Source organism: Sceloporus occidentalis, unplaced genomic scaffold (genome assembly GCF_023333645.1).
Source record: "Sceloporus occidentalis isolate IW3139 unplaced genomic scaffold, rSceOcc1.0.p SCAF_1, whole genome shotgun sequence".
Classification (NCBI taxonomy): Eukaryota; Metazoa; Chordata; class Lepidosauria; order Squamata; family Phrynosomatidae; genus Sceloporus; species Sceloporus occidentalis.
The window spans coordinates 19477125-19495139 of NW_028316981.1; the positions used below are offsets into that span (position 1 = coordinate 19477125).

Genomic DNA, 18015 nt, shown 5'->3' on the forward strand with positions numbered 1-18015 from the left:
AATACAACAGCATTCTGTGTTTCAAACAGCCGCTTATTTCCAATCACTGATCAAAGATAAGAGCAGAAACAGTTCACAAACTGGATAGGAAGCCCCTGTCAGCCAAATTTAGCCCACAGTCTGGATGCTTTTTATCTACCGTACTTTGTATGTTCTCCCTCTTGGACAGAAACAATAAGCAAAGATGCCATCATCTAATACTAAACTAATTTTGCATTGTTTTAGGATTAACATTAGCTTCTAATATCTTGGAAATCAAAATAAAAAGAAGATAAAGTAGCATTTCCCCTACATTCCTCTGGCCCCTCTTCCTCTTATTTATTTATTTATAATTTATTGAAGCATTCTACCCCTCTCTATATCAAAAAGAACTTGTGGGGTGGGCAAGCTTATAAATAACAATTTAAAAAATCAAAGCAATTTAAATAAGCAAAAAAAAAAAAAAAAACCCAACAAATATCAAACGTAGATTTTAAATAGTTTTTTGTGGGTTTTTCGGGCTATGTGGCCATGTTCTAGAAGAGTTTATTCCTGACGTTTCGCTGGCATCTGTGGCTGGCATCTTCAGAGAACATTCTCTGAAGATGCCAACCACAAATGCTGGTGAAACGTTAGGTATAAACTCTTCTAGAACATGGCCACATAGCCTGAATAAACAAGAAAAAACTATGGATGACAGCCATGAAAGCCATGCCCTATGAGGAACGACTTAGGAAGCTGGAGATGTTTAGCCTGGAGAAGAGAAGGTTAAGAGGTGATATGATAGCCCTGTTTAAATACTTGAAGGGATGTCATATTGAGGAGGGAGCTGATTTGTTTTCTGCTGCTCCAGAGACTAAGACCCGGAACAATGGATGCAAACTACAGGAAGAGATTCCACCCCAACATTAGGAGGAACTTCCTGACAGTAAGGGCTGTTCAACAGTGGAACACACTCCCTCGGAGTGTGGTGGTCTCTTCCTTGGAGGTCTTTAAACAGAGGCTGGATGGCCAGCTGTCAGGGATGATTTGATTGAGATTTCCTGCATGGCAGGGGGTTGGACTGAATGGCCCTTGTGGTCTCTTCCAACTCTATGATTCTATGAAACTACAAATCCCAGGATTCCACAGGATGGAGCCATGGCAGTTAAAGCGGTGTCAAACTGCAGTAATGCTGCAGTGTGGCAGCAGCCATGGTCCATCAAGTACCAAGGTCCCAAGCCATTTAGCGGTTTAAATGTCACCAGAAGCACCCTGAATTCAGACCAGAAGCACACTGCCAGCCAGTGCAATTCTTCTATTACCATCCCAACTTGGCCCTCATGCTCAGCAAGCCCTCAGTGACAGCTAGGTTTCTGTCTCTATATCCCAAATAGTTTTCACATTTCATTTCCTTGGCTGTAGAGCCCCTACCATCATGATCTGCTCACAATAGGTCCCTGATCCTACCTCTCCAGGTGGCACAGAGGGGTCACTGACAGTCACAAAATAGGCTGGGATACGATGGCCCCACCACAGCTGCCGAGAAATGCACCAGTCCCTAGAGTTGAAGCAGAAAGAAGAAAAAACTCATAAAGACCTACTCTGGAAGACAGTACAATTTCTGGTAAATTTAAAATGCAATTTGATACCACTGCAGAAATAATGCTATTGAGACCACTTTAAGTGCTGTAGTGCCATCCTATAGAATCCTGAGATTTGTAGTTTCGTAGCACCCTGTGGTAGAGAAAGCCACAGATGCTGGCGAAACGTCAGGAAGAAACTCTGCTAGAACATGGCCACATAGCCCGAAAAGCCCACAAAAAACTATGGATGCCAGCCATGAAAGCCTTCAACTTCACTAACGCACACAGTTATGAAAGTAGAGGAACAAAACTACCGATGAATAATTTTTGTAACTTAGTAAGTAAAATAAGTGAATGCAACAAATGAGATGAGAAACAACACAGAACACATCCTAAACACCATTTGGAATAAACGTCATGCATTTCTAAACCAGAACAAGCTGGAATGATGTAATCTGGACTTAATTGTATACACATAGAATTTTCCCCCCAGCCCCCAAATTTCTAACTTTTTAGTTGTTTCATCACAAAGAAGATATCTAAGTGAATTTAGCATCTGTGTGTGTTAAATTACAGTGTTATTTGACTGTCTCTAGTTAAATGGCAGTGCATTCTTATTATTAAATTTTTCTTTCACTTTATCAGCCTTAATAGTGAAGGCAGGTGCCAAGTATTAATATCTATCTAGCCAAAATAGGTCCACTGGGATCCAAGAGGGGATATTGGCATGGCCAGAAAAAATAAGGATAACTAGCCAGGGATGTATCAAGACTGTAGAATTAAAGCAGTTTCACATCACTTGAACTGTCATGGTTCCATCCTGTGGAATCCTGGGGTTTGTAGTTTGGTGAGGTATTCTGCCTTGTCTGTAAGGGAGCTTTGGTGCCTCGCAAACTACAAATTCCAGGATTCTATAAAATAGAGTCATGGCAGTAAAAGTACTGGCAACCTTCTTTAATTCTGTAGTGTAGACCCTAGGATACTGAACAGGATATACTCCCCTTTCTTCTTCTCCCAAACATATATTCTGTAACACTGCAGGCATTAAAAGAGACTCTCACCGGATATTGTCCATCCAATTGAACCAGGTTTTGAGATGGAAGTCTGGTACAATGCGCAGGTCCCCTCGGCGCACTGCCTCGGCTGCTCCTCGTGCCATTGTGTCACAGCGCACGTACCACTGGGGCTTCAGCAATGGCTCCACCACATCTTTGGAGCGACTGTAGTCACCAGGAAGAAAAATAGCGCTGAATTAGTTCATGCTAAGGAATGCAGACAAGACTGGCAGCTCACAAGAGTGATTCCCCTCTTTCAGGAAGCCCATCCTCCAACTTGCAATGTTGTTTCTTCCGCTATTTTTGCATCTTCTCAGTTCTGATTTATAGATAATCCCCTGTGTGCTAAGATACTGAGACACTAGGAGCACATTGGTGTAACCTATGTAATCCTGGGATATGTAGTTTGGTGTACCCTCCATATCTCACAAAACTACAAAGCCCAGGATTCCTTAGGTTGGAGCCATGGTAGTTAAAATGCTATGAAGGTGCTATGACTGAATAGTGTTAACGAGCTCTAAATACTGACTTGCTGTTGTATGTTTTCAAGTTGTTTCTGACTTATGGCAACCATAAGGGGAACCTGTCATGGGGTTTTCTTGGCAAGATTTGTTTAGAGGAGGTTTGCCATTGCCTTCCTGAGGCTGAGAGTGTGTGGCTTGCCCAAGGTCACCCAGTGGGTTTTATGGCCAAGTTGGGAATCGAACCCTGATCTCCAGAGTCATAGCCCAGCTCTCAAACCACTACGCCATGCTGGCTCTTGGTAAGTGCTGACTTACTAAGTTTCAATTGAATAACTGTATCTACTGCACCCCCTTAACAACTATGTGCTCATCAGAGTTTATCAGAGTAGGCATGCCTGATGGAGATGAAAGGCCCTTTCAATGACTGGTTCACAGGCTCCGGAACTTCCTCCTCAGGGGCCTAGAATGCTTCTATCTTTGTTGTCCTTCCAATGGCTGACAAAGACTTTTATATTTTGGCCAACTACATGAAACAGACTGTTTTTAAAGAAAAGTCTTTCAGAAAGGGTCTGTACGTTTTAAAGTTTCAGTGCATATTTTGTTTTTAGTGTTACAGAATATTGTTGTTGTGTGCCTTCAAGTTGTTTCCAACGTATGGTGACCTTGACCACGCTATCACAGGGTTTCCTGGGCTAAGAGTGTGTAACTCGCTCAAGGTCTCCCAGTGGGTTTCCATGATGGAGTGTGGAATAGAACTTTGATCTCCACAGTCCTAGTCCAATTCCCAACCACTTCACCACACTGGCTCCAATCTCATAGACACTTTTCTTATATTTTGACATTTTTATATATATTTTTTATCTTTACTATATCTATTTTAAATTGAGTTCTGATTCGGGGGGAGGGGGAGTGGCATATACATAAATAAAGTGAGTGAAAGAGCAAGCAACTGGACTGAGGCATATATGATTTAATTGCACATTAACATTACAGCTCTCTTTGGACAAGTGTTATGTGGGCATGCAGACATTAGCATACAGGTACTGCATCACTGGAAAGCCCTTATAGCTAGATGACACTAACGAGATGGTGTGACCTCTCCATGAAGGAAGTGTCATTCCAAAGGTGGTAATAAGACTCTCTCACTTTCTACAGAAGAGACCGAGCCAACAAAAATACAGGTTAGCGACTCAAATTCAAGTTCTCTAGCTTGCAACCTCTCCTCACCTGCAAACTGGTACCACCATGGGGTTGTCCTTCACCTCTCTGAACAGTGTCTTTTCTTTCAAAGCTTCCAGCACTGCTTTACGAGCATCAAATCGCTTCATTCCCTGAATGGAAGAAGAGAGGGAAGGATGAGAATTAAGCATCCATAAGATGGAAAGGCTTGTATCAGTCACTGAGCCAGTGGTTCATAACATCTGACTGTCCCAATTCCTTGGACTTCAACTCTGAGAAGCCCCAGCCAATGTTCAGGGATTCTGGGAACTGAAGTCCAAAACATTTGGAGGATCAATGCTAAGAACCACTGACAAATCCCACTGCTGAAATGTTCCTAAGGAAAATCTCATCCCAAACCCTAAAGTCAGAGAACAAGCATCAAGAGATCCTCTATCACTACCCCAGATGCATCCCACTGATACCAAGAAGGGAGGGGGCACATTGATGAGATAGCCGTCCTCATCAAAAATGGTGATGAAGTTGAGCCCATGTCGCAAGCCGACCTCATAGTCATTCTGATCATGGGCTGGTGTGATTTTCACTGCACCTGAAAGTGATAAAAGAAGAAGAGGGTCATTTTAATCCAGGATTCCTGTCAAGGGAGCAAAGAAGGGCATATCCAGATCAAGTATAAGCTCTCTGGTGCTGTTACCCAATTACCTTCTTTGTCTCTGCTACACAAATGAAGACACAAAGTAGACAAGGTACTCCTCCCATCCTTCCACTGGAAGGCTCTTCTAGGTTAACATTGTGTCCCTCTCCCCTTTCCATGGAAGCCTCTGCTTTCACCACTGCCAAACTGCAGAATTAATGCAGTTTGACACTGCTTTAACTGTCACAGCTCCATCCTATGGAATACTAGGATTTATAGTTTGTTGTGATACCAGAGCGCTCTGACAGAGAAAGCTAAATATCTCACAAAATTACAAGCCCCAGAATCCCATAGCACTGAGCCATGACAGTTAAAGTGGTGTCAAACTGCATCAATTCTGCAGTGCAGATATAGTCTCAATTACCAATAGACATCCGTTCATCCATTTTGGTTCACACCATTTTATTATACTTCCAGTTTGACTCCTGCCCACACCTATCTTCCTCTTTAAAGCAGGGATGGGGAGCACACAGTTTGCAGACCACATCTGTTATCCATGCACATGTTTGCTGCCACTGCTGTATTTTTGCTTAAACAACTACCACAGCCAAAATTGTAGCCACCAAACGTTGGTACTAATGCTAACTTCCTCACCCTAAAAAAAAAACCTATTGGTTTTTGCTTTCCCTTTTAGAAAGAAAGATGCTAAAATTGCAGAGTAGCAGAACTTTGTTGTACAAAAAGGCACCCTGGCACCCTGTGAACTGTGAAGATCTGATTCAGTGAGTGCAGTAGCCAGCCATCAAATTCCAAGGGCAGCAAGCATGCAGTTTCCCACTATAGAATTACCTAGCCCTGCTTTAAAGTTGCCCCCTCCCTGCCACTTCAATCTTTGGCTTCACCCAAAATTTCACTTTTTCCCCCAAGTAAGTCTCTTTCTACTTATTTTTCCCCTCATTCAGCTATGTATATGCATATACCTACACACCCACATACACATGTGCACATTCACACATCCTGGATGCTCTTTTGAGCTGAATCATCTCAAGGTAACTCTCCTAACAGGTGGAAGCAATCCACACTCAGAAGAGTTGTTATTTTTAAAATCAAGGCACACAGAGCTGTGTCTGCTAGACAGTGATCCCAAACGTACCAGTTCCAAATTCCATGTCTACAAAGTCATCGCACACAATAGGCAAGAGCCGTTCAGTGAAAGGGTGAAGGACACTCCGACCATGCAAGTGCTAGGAGAAGAAAAGGATTACTGCAGTTTACCCATGCTGAGGAACAACACCTTTAAAAAGACAACATCTGTACATCTGTGTTTCAATCTATTACTCCTTCTTCAATTCTTCTGTAAACTTTCCTTCCATGATTATACCCCACCAGCTAAGCACTCTATTCTATCTCATACTGTCCTGTACTGGAACTCGTGTCCTAGTTTTATTCCACCAGCATTGCTCTTGCAACTTCAAGTGGCCTATTGGGCAAAACAGGTTGGCTATAGTTGGCCCTCCATATTCACAGATTCTGCATGTACAGATTCAACTAACTATGGTTTGAAAATACTAACACCCAAAAATATTCCAGAGAGCAAACCTTGATTTTCCTGTTTTGTATAAGGGACACCATTTTACTACATCACTGTATATAATGGGAATTGAACATCCACAGATGTTGGTGTCCACACAGGGCCCTGGAACCAAACCACAGTGGATACTGAGGGCCCACTGTAACTGTTTGTTGAAGTGTTCCAAGAACATGACTTCTAGTAGAAGACCCATGCACCATTCTTTGCAAAGAATGAGTCAGGTCCTACTAACTGCATCTGGGAAGGCAGGAAAGGAAGACTTCACCTGTAGCAGTTCCATTGACATCTGAAAGACCACAAGGTCACCATCCCTGATGTAATTCATAAGTGTTCCATCTGTATCTTTATTGTTAGAGTTCCTCACCTGGTACCGGGGATCCTGAGGATGTACTGCAACAGCTGTGTCCCCCAGCATCGTCTCAATACGGGTTGTAGCCACCACTACTTCTTCATCTAGGAAGGAAAAAATGGGTGAAAGAAGCCACAATTAAGGGTGCATCTACACTGTAGAAATAATGCAGTCTGACATCACTTTAACTGCCATGGCTCCATCCTACAGGATCCCAGGATTTGACATTTTGTGAGGCACCAGCCCTCTTTGGTAGAGAAGGCTAAAGACCTTGTAAAACAACAAATTCCAGGTTTCTATAGGCTGGAGCTACAGCACTTAAAGTGATACTAAACTGCATTATTTCTATCATGTAGATGCATCCTAAGATTCAAGGAGAAAAGCTCCAGAGCACTGGTTTTCCAGATGTCAGCTGCACTGTCCAGCATTCTACACTACTGGCTAGGGTGAATAGCAGTCTGACAACACCTGTAAGGGCAGAAGTGGTCCACCCTGGTTCATATCATAATACTTGCCAAAGGTTTGACCACATTGCTTTACTAACCTGAGCCCTCAACCTTGTACGCGAAGGAGACCAGCACTCCAAATTCAACCTTCTCCTTGTAACCAGGCACAGGCAAGAGAGTTCGGCCTGTTAACTCCTTCTTATCCACCTGAGAAAAGGAAGATTCTATAACTCAGTAGAGTCTGCTCACCTGCACGTAACACAGATTAGTTGTACCCTTCATATGTTCTCTCCCACCCAATCACCTCTATATCAGAGATAGCCGAGTTCAGAGTGCATGACCAATTGACAAGGCGTTTGCTGCGATAAATGACCCCTTCTTCATGCAATCGGATAAAAGCCTCTTCAACAGCATGAGAGAGTTTCTGTTGGCAAATAAAAAACAACAAGTAATGGCCATTTAAACTTTTCCATTCTTTAACAGATGTTGTCATAATTCCATTTACTTCACCAAGAACTGCTCTTCCATATTGCATGATTGGGATCACTGCCTTTGCACCTAAAGGTACAATCACACCTGATTGTACTACTCCTATTATAAAAACAAAAATCAGGAAGTAAAGTGCCCCCATGTTCAACATAATACATTTGCCAGAGCAAACTAGAGTAGCAGGCTGGGCTATTTAATAGTCAACAGCATGAGCCACAAATCCCTGGTTCAGTTCTCAGCTCAAAAATGGAAAACTGACAAAGCACTAATGTAGAAGGATGAGGAGTAGAGAAGTCAATAGGTGAAGAAATTAATTAGGCAATGAGCATTTCCAAATAAAACCTTCCTCCAATCTGCTCTTTAACACAATCAGTTTCAGTCTCATCTCCAATTTGTTTTGAAACTCAGTTCTCCACTGAGCCATGACTTTTGGGTGACCTGGGAATGAATCCTTCCTTTTGTCCAACTAGAGCAAATCCATTAATCAATGGGATTTATTCTACATGTTGATTTACCATTCAACAACTCAGTTGATGCATCTAGCCACAATTGAGTTGATATATCTAGAAACAGAATCAGGCCATAGTCCTTGAACCTCTGTCACCTGGTTCACCTACACTGTAAAAATAATCAAATTTGACAGCACTATAAATGCTGTGGCTTCATCCTATAGAATCCTGGGATTTTTATTTTTACAACATCTTTAGCCTTTTGTTCCAAAGTGTGCTGGTGCCTCACAAAACTACAAATCCCAGGATTCTGTAGGATAGAACCACGGCAGTTAAAGTGGTGTCAAACTGCATTATTTCTAAATTCTAGATGTACCCACCATGCCCCACATCTGTATTAGAGACATAAAAACATTAACGTATCTTAGAGGTTTGGTGTAATGCAGTGTTAAGGAGCCTTTGGCCCTCCAGATGTTTTGGACTTTGACTTCCGGAGCCAATTGTATGACCAATTGTAAGGGCCTGTAGGAATTATCATGTATAGCAAATGAAAGGCCAAAAGATCCCTGCCCATATTATGAGGGAGATTGTGCACAGAAGACAACTGCCATATCCCAATCATTCTCTGAACTAGTAGTCATCATCCCTATCCCTCCTGTTTCCCAGTTCTGGACACAAGGCAGTTTACAACAGATTTTTTAAAAAATTGTTATAAGTTCACAAAACACAACAGTTAAGAAGTAATTAAACTATAAAAAATATTAAAAACTAGTTAAAAGCATAAATGATAAAAACACAAAAACACAACCAGACAACCAAAATCAAGCACATTGTACAAGGTCCAGCCCACCTAAACAAAATCAAGCACCTTTTGAAAAAGAATTTTTTTCCTATGTTTACAGAAAGGGAGGGTGCCAGTCTAGCTTCTCTGGGAAGGGAGTTCCAGATCTTCAGGGTACTTGAAAGGCCCTCTCCCATGTTGCCACCAAATGCAACTGTGAACATGGTGGGACAGAAAGAAGGGCCACCTCAGGGAATTTCAAAACACAAGCAAGTTCACAAGGGAAAATGCAGACCTTCAAATAACCTGGACCTGAGCCATATAGGGCTTTATAGGTCAAATCCAGAAACAGAACTCCAGCCAATGGGGGAATTGTGTGCTCCCTGCAGCCAGCTGAAAATCAAGAAATACACACACATACACACATGCTACAAATCTTACAGGATCCATAGTAAAACAGGCTCTGTCCCAGTCCATTGAGGAACCCAGTTTCTTCAGCTGATGGTAAATCCGATCCCCTTTCCTGCAAGAGAAGAGACACAGAAAATCAGGATGAGCACAATATTTGATTAAAAAGGGGTTGGAAAATATACAGATCTTGCTGGACCTAACTGTTAGCACTCCTCACCACTGACTATGCTGACAGCGCTGATTACAGCTGTATCCAGATGGCAGAAAGAATCCAGTTTGACACCACTTCAAGGCTATGAAATTCTGGGACTCTGGTGCCACAACAATCTACATTTTCAGAATTCCATAGCACTGAACCATGTGGTGTCAAACCTAATTGTTTCTGCAGTGTGGACGCAACCTTAATTAATTTATTGAATTTATATCCCACCTTTCTCCCAAACGAGATTCAAGACAGCTTACAAATGGAAGGAACAGCTAAAACCCTAATGTACCAAAGTTTAAAAAGAAATTAAATATTATTGTTATTAAAATCATGCTAGATAACAGTAAAAACACTTACACATATTTTAAATGTGGTTTCAGTTTTAAATAAAATTTTAAAAATTAGAAAACAGCACATCACGTATACACACACTACAGTTCCATCATTCACAATTCAAAAACATGTCTAAATAAAAACTGATGGGTGTTACAGGTCATCAATATGTGAAGGATTTCATAATTCTTAAACTTGTATGACGGGGTGATACAACACAACACACAATATGCTCAGTAAGAAGTAACTCACTCATTTTTCCACTTCCAGACCTCCTTAATGAATAGCTCTCTGCCAAGGTCATGGCGGGTCTTCCCTTGCTCCTTCCAAAGCTTCTTCTCCACCACGACTTGTGTGGCGATGCCAGCATGGTCACAGCCTGGGTTCCACAGGGTGGTCTCCCCCTTCATCCGGTGCCTAGAGGATGGAGGTGTTGATTAACTAATAGTTAATACAGACTATTAGTTGTTAATGAAATGAGCAGTCAGCACTCCTTGGTGTATGATATTAAAGTGTAACACTTTGAGGAAGAGTTTCTGTCTTGGGGATCCTGAATTTTTCCAGCAATAGAATGATAGTACCAATTAAGTATCCCTTAACTGAAATGCTCGGGCCCAGAATATTTTTGAATACAAACAGCTCACTGCCTACTGTACCTGTGAGGCCAGAGAGAGATGCGAGAAAATGAAGAGAGATGCAAGGATCTAGGAAACAGTAGGAATCCAACTGCAGCGCTTGGCACAAATCCACACATTCTGCCATTTCACAGATCATCATGTGTCTCTCCAGCTACATGCACCTCTCTCCAGAATCACTGGAAAAAATACACTGGGAGGAAAAAGTACAAAACATCTCCAGAGAGCCCACCAGCTGCTTGCTTCTGCCTTGTGAATAAGCAATCAGGAGTACAGCAACCACCACTTCTAAGCATCACGTTGGCATTAAAAAGGTTTCTGATTTTGGAGCATTTTGGATAAGGGGATAATCAACCTTTCCCAGCTACTGGTCTCTTTCTGACTCACAGATCTGTCTGGAACAGGGTCACATGAGTACAAGAGGCAGCTACTGGACAATATCCATAACATTCCTGGAGAAAGGGAGGGCTCATCAGTCAATGACCCAAGACAGTCCTGGATTAAGTCTCCAGCACCCCTAGTTAAAAGAACAGTAGTTGGTTGTTTGAGTAAACAACACTGTGCAATACACCTGCACACATATATCTACTGGACTCATTACTAAATGTATGTAACAAAGCCTCACACAGTTCTTTTTCGTTTAACACCAGCAATCTGAAGCAGCCTTAGAAAACAGATTATGAACAGAAGAGTGTTGATATTTTTCCTCACTGGTTCATTTCCCCACTCTGAGCCAGCAATCTGAAGCTGCCTTTTGTCATCTATGAATTCTGTATCTGGAACAATGTAGGGCCATGAGAGAAATGGGACAATTCTAAGTAGTGGAATTAGAAGTGAGAATATGTTAAGTACCTCACCCTGCCATCATTTCTCTGTTCACTATAGTAGTAATCCAAGGCTGGCTTTTATTTAAACAATTTGATATCAAGAACAGCTCAGTTCTGCAACTTCTATAACCCTCTGTCATGTAAGTGAAGCAAATATATTCTGCTATTTTCACATCTTATTCTAATTCGGTTAGGATGGCACAGCTGCACAGGGGACTCTATTTCATACTATCTTTAGAGCCTCAGGGGTCACAAACTCATTGGTGTGTTCTGAATGAAAGTGTAGATTCTCAATAATCTGAATTCTGTACACGGTATTGCACCTGATGGGCTTTCTCTGCATATAGTTCTCAGAATGGTCCTGAGAAGTACAATGGGCCCTTGGTATTTGCTGGGGTTTGGTTCCAGGACCCCCTGTGGATACCAAATCCATGGATGCTCAAGTCTCATAAATACAATATAAATACAATAGACAGTAAGGGGGGGTCCTTTATATAAAATGGCAAAATCAAACTTTGCTTTTTGGAATTTATATATATTTAAAATATTTTTAAACCATGGATAAACAAATCCTGGCTATGGAAAGCTGACTCCTGTCTGGCTTGAAAAGTGAGACTATCTGAATAGGGCAATTCAAAGACAAAGCAAAGTCGGGGCAGAAGGAAAGACTGAAGAAATAGCAAGGTGTCTCAGTGAGGCAGTGAAGCAAACAGTGGGTACACACAGATGCCTCACCATCGAGTCAGGGAGTCCTGGATGGCGTTGGTGAGTGCATGGCCAAGATGTAGAGATCCTGTGACGTTGGGTGGTGGGATACACATCATGAAGAGGCCTTTGGGGTTGGGCTCAGAGACACTGCGACGCTGGCAAGGGAAGAAAAGAGATTTTGCAAGAAGTGAGACTCCTATCTGTGGTTGGGGATGAATGGTTCTCCCAAGAGGTTTTCAGCCGCAAATTCACATTTAAGAGAAATGCAGGTTAGAAAATAAATGCTATTCAGACTGCATCTGCACTGCAGAAACAATCCAATTTGACACCACTTCAAATGCTATGACTCAAAGTTATGGAATTCTGGGATTTGTAGTTTTGTGAGCTATCTAGTCTGTATCAAACCTCTGGTGCCATAACAAACTACAAATTCCAGGCACCATGGCAGTTAAAGTGGAGTGAAACTCAATTATTTCAGCAGTGTGGATACAGTCTCAGAAGCATTTATCCAATAGTAAAGGGACTGGTTGAAAATCAACACAGGATCTTCTCTCACTTCTGCTGAAATACTTTCTACAGAATTAGAACTCACAAGGCTTTCTGAAGAGATAGTTGAATATAGTCCAAAATATTTGAGCCTCATTTTCATACTACCTGTTCAGACAGGCAATTAAAACAGAAAGTATTTAAAGCATGGGCTGGAGTGTTGTATTGTTTTAAAGTATTTTTAAAACATTTTTATCTTGTTAATTGTATTTTATTCTTTTACCATGTGACTTGTTTTAATATGGTAATAATTTTATTCTATTTTAATGTACCATTTTTGTATGCTTTTAATTGTACTGTTTTTTAATGCTGTGAGCCACCCTAAGTCCCAGTGTTTGGGAAAGGACGGATATAAATAAATAAATAATACTTCAAGACAAAATAGTGTAGTCGCTATTGATTTTCAAGATCAAAGCCTGAAGAGGTGAAGAACACTGATTTTGTGTCATGACAGATCATGACAAACTGACCCACTCACTATATTATCTAAGGGGTCGGGGAGGTTTTTGCCTGCTGGAACCCAGAAGTTCATACTCACCCCATACTCTGGTTTGAAATAACCCTGACTCTCCCACCAAGGGTACCAAGCAGCTTCAACATACTGAGGACTGTAGGAGTCAGGCATTGGGCCAGTCACATCTGGAAAGTAAAAGAAAGCAGAAAAAGCATGGAGCATGGTGGGAAAAGAAGACCACTCTACTCACACAACATAGACAATAAAAACTATGGGGAGGGGGGAACCTGGGACCTCTGCCTTCCCTCTGTCCTCAGCACAGAAATGCAGTAGGTTGCTACAGCAAGAACAGAGCAACCGGGGTTGCATGTATACTGCAGAATTAATGCAATTTGACACAACTTTAACTGCTATGCCTCAGTGATATAGAATTCAAGGATCTGTAGTTCTGTGAGTTAATTAGCTTTCTCTGTCAGAGAGCTCTGCTGCCATAAATCCAAGGATACAACAGGATGGAGCCATGACAGTTAAAGGAGTGTCAAACAGCCTCCATCCCTCTTTACCCATTCACAACCACACTTGGGTTTTCTTTCTGTCTCCTTATGGCAGACTAGGAACTTGTACTGTATATCCTTATTTACAAAGTGAGCTAGTGATTAATGAAAACAATGGCCTGAAGATTTGTTTAGGCAAAACACCAATTTTGACACTTCTCCTCCAGGATCCACTCTGGCCTCATCCTTAGTAAAAACACCCCCCCACCAAAAAAACCCTGGAAGTTCACTTTTGGTTTGCAAAAATAAACAAACATGGACACCATGCTTTCTCTCTCTCTCTCTAAACCAAAACCCTGTGTCTTGCTTTAGATAAGTACTGATGATCCTAAAGGCTTCTGAGAACATGATTCTTCTTTTGAGCCACAACAAAATTTGCTGTGTCTGATGCCAGAACAGGGCACCTGGCTGCACCCACCTTTCCATATCTAATGCAGCAACAGGGGGATTTGCAATACTAGTGATGGCATAGCAAAGTAAGGAGTACAGGGGGCCATGTAAACAGCCAAGGTTTGCAGAGGAGTTTCCAGGAAACTCTGCGGCAAACCAGTGTTCAAACTGACAGCTGTTTACCCTGGGGTTCAGACAGGATTCACTGGATCTGTGTCTGGTCGAGCCCAATCCTAGCCCCAGGGTTTTGGTCAGCATCACTTCAATTGGACAATGCGAGGCAAGCAGGAACATGGGCCTTTTGGCCCATGCAGACAACCCCTCAGGTACCCAGGTTGAAAGAGGCCTTTACCCAAGATCACAGGAGAAATCCTGCCAACTTGTACACACATCATTAGGCACAAGCTGCTGTTTGACTACAGGCTCAACATCTACAGTCCTTTAGAAGCAGTAACCCACCCTGGAATTGTTTTTTATGAAGGATAGTATATTAAGTGACCTAACTGAAGGTAAAAGCAATGTTTTGATACTCGATATTTAAAATACTTGTTGTCCTCATGTTCTTACTGTGCCCATAACAAAATGATGCAGTCTGATGCATTCTAGTTGAGCAACTATGCCCTCTTCCAGGATATTCCATCCTATTCACTTTCTCCATGGTTATCCATATTCCCAAACATGCACAGTCCTCATTGATCTGCTTCAGAGTTCCAATGGAAGGTTTTCTCCCTATAGATTTGTTTCTACTTATGCAAACTTTGGGTTTCCCTGGCAACTGTAATGCCTCCCTCTATTGCAATGGTTCCCAAACTTTGGTCCTCCAGACATTTTGAACTTCAGCTCCCAGAATGCTGGCCAAGCTGGCTAAGCTTTCTGGAAGCTGCAGTCCAAACACCTTGAGGACCAAAGTTTGGGAATTGCTGTCTATTGCATAGATGCTGCCATTTTGACCATTGAGGGATCCACCTCTGACGCTGCTGCCACACTGCAGAATTAATGAAGTTTGACACTGCTTTAGCTGTCATGGCTCCATCCTGTGCAGTCCTAGGATTTGTAGCTTGTTGTGCCAGTGGAGCTCTCTGACAGAGAAAGCTAAATATCTCACAAAACTACAAATCCCAGAATTCCACATAATTAGCCCACAGCAGTTAAAGTGGTGCCAGGCTGCATTAATTCTGCAGTGTAGATGCAGCCTGAGAAATTAATGCACTATTAGTACAGTATATTCAATAATTGTATATGATGTGAGGCAAAGTCCTCCCACCCCTCTCATCTTCATCTTCCTTCCACCACTGCTGACCATCAGAGTACCTTTTTTCTCCCCTGGCTTGGTTGGGATGTTATAGGTTATGACCCCAAGATCTTTTTTCTCCTTCTTTTCTGCTTTTGGTTTCTTCTGCAAAAATAAAATAAATCATCATCATCATCATCATCATCATCACAAGTAGTGCAGCTACAATCTCTCACCAAAATATTCCATCTTTCCACAATACACATTTTTTGGGAGGATAGGTGTGCCATATTCTCTACCCCACATTAACACACCAAAATTTCTATTTTGTTGGGATATATAAATTTGCTTTTGCTGTACAATTCTTACTTCACCCTGTTGCTGCTGCTGGCTTTTTTCTTTCTTCTGTTGAAACTTTTCCAGTTTTTCTTTCTTCTTTGCTTCTTTCTTCAGCTGGGACGCACTTTTGGGGGGTGGCTCTGCTAAGTCCTTCTGCTCTGACAACTCAGCTTCAGAGTGTGCCGCTGATTCTTTGAGAAAAGGAGACAACCAAAATGAGCTTATTCTCCATAGTTAATGTGCCTTGTTTAACCATCATGAGGAACCGACTTTCATGGCTACCCAGAAAAAAGATATGCTCTACCCACTATATGACCATGTTAGGGGAGGGTGATGGGAGCTGCAGTCCTACACACCTGGATGATATCAAACAATGGAAGGTGGAATCAACTAGTAGGTGCAATAGTGCAGCCCAATTCCCTACCTGAGTTTCAATGTCCTCTCTGCCAAATCATGAACAGTGTGAACAGCAATGCTCTCTATCCCATCAATGGAAACAATACAAGGAAGAAGGCTTTTGCCACTGGAATACTTTCACTATGGAATATGTAGGTCTTTAATAACCAACTGGCACGAACATTGATTTTTATAAAAGCCTTTGAGGACCAATGACTTTTATCTAAATTTGTACATATACATACACTTGTCCCTCCACATTCTCTGGGGTTAGGGACACAGAATCCCTGTGAATGTGGAAAAAACACAAATAACAAAAAATACTGTGCTTTTACATGAAAGAACACCTCTCTAGGAATCTGTAAGTCCTCCAGTGCAACTGTGTGGTCAACATCTGCCATACATGGACTATAGAATTGTGCTGGAGGAGCTACAAATGCCTAGTGGAGTGTTCTTTCTTGGAATCTCTAGGTCTTTCAGTGCGACTTTTGGTTAAAGTTGACCACAGAGTTGGGCTGGAGGACATAGATATTCCAAGAGATAACATATTAATAAAATCCTTGAATAATCAAATCCACAGAAGTCAAAGCCACAAATGTAATGAGCATAGCTGTGTGCAGATAAGCACCACAGTTCAAGAGGGATATTGAAAAGCTGGACCATGTCCAGAGGAGGGTAACCAAAATGGTGAAAGTTCCAGAAACCATGTCCTTTGAGGAGAAACTTAGGGAGCTGGGTATGTTTAGACTGGAGAAGAGAAAGTTAAGGGGTAACATGATAGCCAGGTTAAAATAATTCAAAGAATATCATATTAAGGGTAGAGCAAGCTTGTTTTCTGCTGCTCCAGAAACAGAGCAATGGATTCAAACAGCAGGAAAAGAGATGCCACCTAAACATTAGGAAGAATGTCCTGATGGTCTGTTTGACAGTGGAATATGCTGCCTTGGAGTGGTGGAGTCTCCTTCTTTGGAGGTTTTTAAACAGAGGCTGGATGGCCATTTGTTAGGAGTGCTTTGATTCTGTGTTCTTCCATGGCAGAGGGTTGGACTAGATGCCCTTGGGGTTTCTTCCAACTCTATGATTCTATGATAATTTCAAATTATTTTAACTTTTTAAACTGTTCAGTTGCTTAGTATGTTTTTAGAATGTTTAAATTATTGTTATTGTTTTAACTTTAAAAAAGTTTAAACTGATCTGATTGTAAGCTATAGCAGCATATATCTCTCTGGCTTTGCTTCGCGAACAAAGATTCAGGAAGGACGCATCCCGCACTTTGTACAAGCGCGTTGGTGACTAAAAAGGCCAATCTGGGACAAACAGATCCGGTTGCAGAATGCACAGCGGAAAGTCTCTTTGGGTGATGTTTCCGGGTTGTGGTTCTTTCTGCGTTGTCGTTTCTCTTCGAGACTCGTTCGCCGTGAGCTTTCGAAAAAGGCTGCAGCATCATGGATAGTGTGTCTGTCTCCATGCCTCCCGATGCGAGGCCAGGGCAGACCATTGTTGGTGATCAATTTGGCCAAGCCTGAGATGTTGTTTCAGGGAGTCCTTGTATCTCTTCTTTGGGGCACTCCTCTTACGCTGACCCGTGGTGAGTTCACCATAGAATACTATTTTTGGGAGGCAATGGTCCTAGAAACGTGTCCTGCCCAGCGCAGCTGCGTCCTCAATAGCATGGCCTCAATGCTGGTGATCCCTGCTTGCTCAAGGATAGCAACATTCGTCACATAGTCAGTCCAGTGTATATTTAGAATTGTGCGTAAACAGCGCTGATGAAAGCGTTCAAGGAGTCATAGGTGTTGGTGATAGGTGACCCATGTTTCAGACCCATAGAGGAGAATAGACAGTACAATGGCTCTATACACACTGATTTTTGTGCTTCGCCTCAAGTGTTTGTTACTCCAGACTCCTTTGTGAAGCCTTCCGAACGCACTATATATCTTTGCCAGTCTGTGATCGATCTCTTTATCAATCTTGGCGTCTGAGGAGATGATTTTTCCAGGTAGGT

The 18015-nt window shown here is 42.0% G+C and overlaps 1 protein-coding gene across 1 annotated transcript in view; it reads right to left on the reverse strand.

Annotated features, from left to right (window-relative positions):
* Positions 1-18015, reverse strand: part of VARS1 (valyl-tRNA synthetase 1) — a 40310-nt gene that overhangs the window by 14739 nt on the left and 7556 nt on the right. The window contains exons 5-18 of the mRNA XM_089514991.1: positions 15645-15805; positions 15356-15440; positions 13185-13285; positions 12128-12255; positions 10183-10347; positions 9423-9504; positions 7567-7686; positions 7361-7469; positions 6832-6920; positions 6030-6120; positions 4707-4831; positions 4291-4394; positions 2606-2764; positions 1429-1519 (exon numbers count right to left, since the gene is read on the reverse strand). Of these exons, the coding sequence (XP_089371117.1) occupies positions 1429-1519; positions 2606-2764; positions 4291-4394; positions 4707-4831; positions 6030-6120; positions 6832-6920; positions 7361-7469; positions 7567-7686; positions 9423-9504; positions 10183-10347; positions 12128-12255; positions 13185-13285; positions 15356-15440; positions 15645-15805 (1610 nt within the window). The remainder of the gene's footprint in view (positions 1-1428; positions 1520-2605; positions 2765-4290; positions 4395-4706; positions 4832-6029; positions 6121-6831; positions 6921-7360; positions 7470-7566; positions 7687-9422; positions 9505-10182; positions 10348-12127; positions 12256-13184; positions 13286-15355; positions 15441-15644; positions 15806-18015) is intronic.